This window comes from Eimeria acervulina, genomic scaffold, assembly GCF_000499425.1.
Source record: "Eimeria acervulina Houghton genomic scaffold, Eah_scaff609, whole genome shotgun sequence".
Taxonomy (NCBI): Eukaryota; Apicomplexa; class Conoidasida; order Eucoccidiorida; family Eimeriidae; genus Eimeria; species Eimeria acervulina.
This window is the reverse complement of record NW_013549693.1, coordinates 3,647-8,890: the sequence shown is the minus strand read 5'-3', so window position 1 is coordinate 8,890 and position 5,244 is coordinate 3,647. Positions and strand designations below refer to the sequence as shown.

At 39.3% G+C, this 5,244-nt stretch overlaps 1 protein-coding gene across 1 annotated transcript in view; it reads right to left on the bottom strand.

The window, feature by feature from the left end:
* Window positions 1-2,635, bottom strand: part of EAH_00044320 (hypothetical protein, conserved) — a gene marked incomplete at both ends in the record, with an annotated part of 11,017 nt that extends 8,382 nt beyond the window's left edge. The window contains 3 exons of the mRNA XM_013394870.1: window positions 476-942; window positions 1,078-2,065; window positions 2,366-2,635. Coding sequence (XP_013250324.1) covers window positions 476-942; window positions 1,078-2,065; window positions 2,366-2,635 — 1,725 coding nt within the window. The remainder of the gene's footprint in view (window positions 1-475; window positions 943-1,077; window positions 2,066-2,365) is intronic.
* Window positions 2,636-5,244: the final 2,609 nt, after the last annotated feature.

Below are 5,244 nucleotides of genomic sequence, written 5' to 3'. Positions count from 1 at the left end.
AATACGAAGGCATTAATATATAAAAATATTTTTTAAACGATAGCAAAGAAGACAGACAAAAACAGCAAATATAATAACAATAAAACAAACAAAACAAACAAAACAAACAAAAAAGAAAGATAAAGGAGACAGTGCAGCAGCAACACCACTGAAGAGACGCCGAGACAAAAGGAGAGAAATAAAAAAGAAAGACAACAAAGTATATAACCTGCTTTATACATTTTAACTCTCTTCCTAAAACACAAGCATATAAACATATGAATACAATACTACATAAATAAATACATAGGCAAATAAACAAAAATAATGTAGCTGTGACTGAGTATACAAACATAAGCTTATTTATTTATGCATTTATATATATATATATATATATATATATATATATGTACATATATATATATATATATATATATATATATACATATATACATATACATATATATAGTATAAAGATATAAAATATAAACTTTACTTCATCTGTCTCCGTTGTGAGTCCGAGAGCCAAATCTGGGAGCACCACTTCGGTAACCGATCCCAGAGGAGACGATCCCAGGGGAGACGATCCCGATCCCGGAGGAGACGATCCCGGGGGAGACGACCCCACACGGGTCGATCCCGGTGCCATTGGAGACGATCCCAGAAGAGACGATCCCAGGGGAGACGATACTAGCAGAGACGATCCCGATCCCGATCCCCTCGATCCCGGCTTCTGCACCAACTCTGCAATTCCTACCTGCCGCTCGCCTCCTTCGTGTAGCAGCAGCAAGGCCTGCGCTAGCTCTGGAGACAGCAGCTGCTGCTGCTGCTGCTGTTGCTGCTGCTGCTGCTCCTGCTGTTGCTGTTGTTGTTGTTGTTGCTGCTGCTGCTGCTGCTGTGGAGGGGACTCAGTGTGTGGGGAGGAGTTTGGGCTGCTGCTGTCTCCAGCAGGCAGTAGAGAGACTGAAGACAAGAAGACAGCAGAAGAAATACGTTTATGTTTATGTTTGTTTTGGTGTCTCCTTTGGTGCTTGTTTTATTGCATTTGCTTTCTCTTTATTTATTATTAACTCTGTTTTATTATATCTTTATACTTACAGCTCTTTGTTACTTTATTCTCTCTGTCTCCGTCTGTGTCTATATTGCTGCTGTCTCCCCGCTTCTCGTCTTCTTGCTTTTCATCTGCTTTTTTATGTCTCCTCAGCAGCTTCTTCGCCTTAACTAAGCCCCGGGATAAAGAATGTGTGGCGACCATTATCTTACTCCTGCTCTTGATGCTGCTGTTGCTGTTGCTGCTGCTGCTGCTGCTGCTGCTGTTGCTACGCTCTTTAATAGAACTCAATCGAAACTCTCTGGGGCCCCCGGGGCCCCACCCCTGGGAGTATGCGCGCCCTAAGAGCGGCAGCAGGGACCCCCCTTGCTGCTGCTGCTGCTGCTGCTGCTGCTGCTGCTGTTGCTGTTGCTGTTGCTGCTGCTGCTGCTGCTGCTGCGGAGCCTCCGAGTTGTTGCTATTGTGGTTCCCCAGGTTGCTGCTACTGCTGCTGCTACTTCTACTAATTGCATGCACTGCTGCTGTGTGGTTTGTAGTTGATGTTTTAGTGTTTCGATGTGTGGGGCTTGAGGGTAGAGGGTTTTGGACTTCTTGCTGCTGCTGCTGCTGCTGCTCCTGTTCGTGCTGCTGCCGCTGCTGCTGCTCGTGCTGCTGCTGCTGCTGCTGCTGCTGCTGCTGAGAGAGCAAGAAATCTCCTACAAGCTCAGCAGCAGAGACAGACGGAAGGAGGCGACCCAAGGGGGCCCCCATAGCAGCAGAGAAGTGAGCACCCAGCAGCAGACTGAAACTGCCTGAGGGTACAAGGACGTTGGGTGCCTCTGCTGCTGCTGCTGCTGCTGCTGCTGCTGCATCTGGTGCGGATGCTGCTGTCTCTGTCTCCATGGAGTGATCGCTGTACTCTTCTCCGTGGCCCCCAGCAGCAGCAGCAGCAGCAGCAGAAGAGTTGTTGCTGCTTTTAAAAGCATTTCTTGAAGCAAGGATACATCCATGCTCTCTTCTTTCTTTCTCGCGAGCGAGCTCCTTTGCTTCTGCTGCCTGCAGCAAACACACACATCCTCAGCAGACCCTGCTGCTGCTGCTACTGCTGCTGCTGCTGCTGTTACTCCTGTTGCTACTGCTGCTACTGCTACTGCCTCTGCTGCTGCTGGTGCTCTTGCTACTGCTGCTGCTGCTACTACTACTAATTCTACTGCCACTGCTGCTGCTGCTGCTGCTACAGCTGCTGCTGCTGCTGCTGCTGCTGCTGTTGGGTGAGGTGTATTGTTTGGGGTGTGTCTATTTGCATGTTTGCTGCAGCATAGATATCTTTGAGTTTAATTTGTTTATTTCAATTACCTTAAAAGATTTCAATCTAAGAGCAACAAACCACCAAAAAGAAATATAAAAACAAAGGCGAATAAATGCATGCGGAGGAAGACAGCAGAGACGACAGGGAGCTCTACCCGCATCAGCCTGCTGCTGCTGCTGCTGCTGCTGCTGCTGCTGCTGCTGCTGCTGCCGCTGCTGCTGGTGCAGCAGCTGCTGCCGTTGCTGCTGCTGCCGCCGCTGCTGCTGCTGCAGCCTCCGCCTCCGCCTCCTCCGCTGCTGCTGCTGCTGCTGCTGCATCACTGTTGAGTTTAGGTGTACGTAAGAACCTGTTTCGCTGCCTAGAGAAAGAAACCCTGATTGCTGCACTGAAATACTCTCTTCTGCTGCTTCCCCTTGCTGCTGCTGCTGCTGCTGCTGCTGCTGCTGCGGCTGCTGCTGAAATCTTCTTGAAGGAGAAACAAACACCTCTTTTCTATTTGCATTTTGTAAGAACGAATAAAGCCGGCTGCTCTTCACAACCCCTAATACTAACTCCTGACAGTCAGAGAAATTACCTGAGAAGAATATAAACAAAAAAAATAATTAAGTTTATTAGAACTCATCTATTTAATTCAATTAAATTAAATTAATTAATTTAATTTAATTAAAATAAATTAAAATAAATAAAAAGGATAAATATACTGAATTAGCAAGAAATAAAATAAAATAAAATAAAACAATATTACAGAAAATAATATAATATGATATAATATAATATAATTTAATATAAAAGGAAAGCAAACAAACAAAAAGACATGCATTAAAAGAAGAGACAAACGAAAGAAAACAAACAAATTCAAACAAATACAAAAAATAAAACAAAGAAAAACAAACAAAATACAACAAATAAAATAAACAAAACAAATAAAATACACAAAACAAATAAAACAAATAAAACAAATAAAATAAATATAATGAAGGGGGGAAACTAAAATAAATTAAAACAAATAAAATAAAACAAAATAAAATAAAATAAAATAAAATAAATCAAAGGGCTTCACGAACGAATGCAAAACCAAAAAAAATACAAACAACTGCAAACAAAAGCGAAGAAAATACATTTACATAGAAGTATACGTCTATATATTCATATATATACATATATATATAAATATATATATATATATATGTATATATATATAGAGAGAGAGTGTGTGTGTGTGTGTGTGAAGGAGAGAGAGAATAGGAGAGATGAAGAAGTAATATATAAATAAATATATATATATATATATCTATATATGTACACATAAATATATATATATATATTATACATATATATGTATATATCTAAACACGAAGATAACGCATTGCTTAGAGGAGGCATTTGCCTGCGAGTTGAATAAAAAATAAATAAATAAAATCTTGTTTGTTTGTTTATATATACATGTATACATATAAATACATATATATATATATATATATATATACACATACATATATATATATATATATATATATTTAAATGCTTAATATAAATAAATAAAGCATATGAAATAACATTAAAAAGAAGTTTGTTTATAATTATATATTTAATTATTTTTTTCTTCTTTTACCTGCAACTTGCACTGCATGCACCGATGAAGATTGAAGACAAGAAAGAGTTTTCTGAGTTTTCTCTGAAATTGTTTGAGGGAATATTATTATTAAACCCAAACCCATAGAAGGCTTGAAAGCTAAACACAAACAAAAACAATTATATATATATATGTATATAAATATATATATATATATATGCAAATAATACACTCACCCTAAACCCTAAACCCTAAACACTAAACACTAAACCCTAAACCCTAAACACTAAACCCTAAACACTAAACAATAAACCCTAAAGCCTAAACAATAAGCCCTAAAGCCTAAACAATAAACCCTAAAGCCTAAACCTCATAGGGTTAGGGAGGGAAAGGTATATAGACAGATAAAGAAAGTCATAGGACGGTAATATAGAAATAAAAAGAAGAGAGACAAGAGACAGACAAAGAGATAAACAAATAAACAAAATATAAACAGAAAAACCCAGAGGTAGAGAAGGAGAGAGAGAGAGAGACAAATATATTAAAAAGGCAGCAGAAAGAAAATAATAAAAAATAAAAATAAAAATAAAAATAAAAACAGAAAGAGAGCATCAAGCAGAAAAAAACAAAGAAAGACAGAAAGAGATAAAAACAACAGCAAAAACAGAAACAGCAGCAACAGCAGCACTAGCTGCAACACCAGCAACAGCAGCAACAGCAGCAGCAGCAGCAGCAGCAGCAGTAACAGCAACAGCAACAGCAACAGCAGCAACAGCACCACCAGCTCCAGCAGCAGCGGCAGTAGCACCACCAGCACGAGCAGCAGCAGCAACAGCAGCAGCAGCAGCAGCTCCAGCAGCAGCAGCAACAGCAGCAGCAGCAGCAGCTCCAGCAGCAGCAGCAACAGCAGCAGCAGCCCCAGCAACAGCAGCAGCAGCTCCAGCAGCAGCAGCAACAGCAGCAGCAGCTCCAGCAGCAGCAGCAGCAAAGAAGTAAATAACAAACCTTTAGCTGCAGCAAGTCCTGTCCTTCCTGTTGTAGGGCAAAGAAAGAGAAGTAAAGAATTCGGAGTTTGTGTTTTTACTAAGAAATGCAGCAACTCAGCTGAATAAACAAATAAAAGAAACAAATATATTTAATCTTATTTTTATTGTTTTTTAATTAAAAGTTAGTTTTATATGCATGCACCTCTTTATTATGTTCTCAGCTTTATTTTTATCCCTCCCTTCATCTTTAACATATTTCTAGTAATAGTGTTATAGTATTATTGTCTTTGTTATTATTATTATTATTATATTATTATTATTATTATTATTATCGATATATATATATATATGCATATGTATATGTATA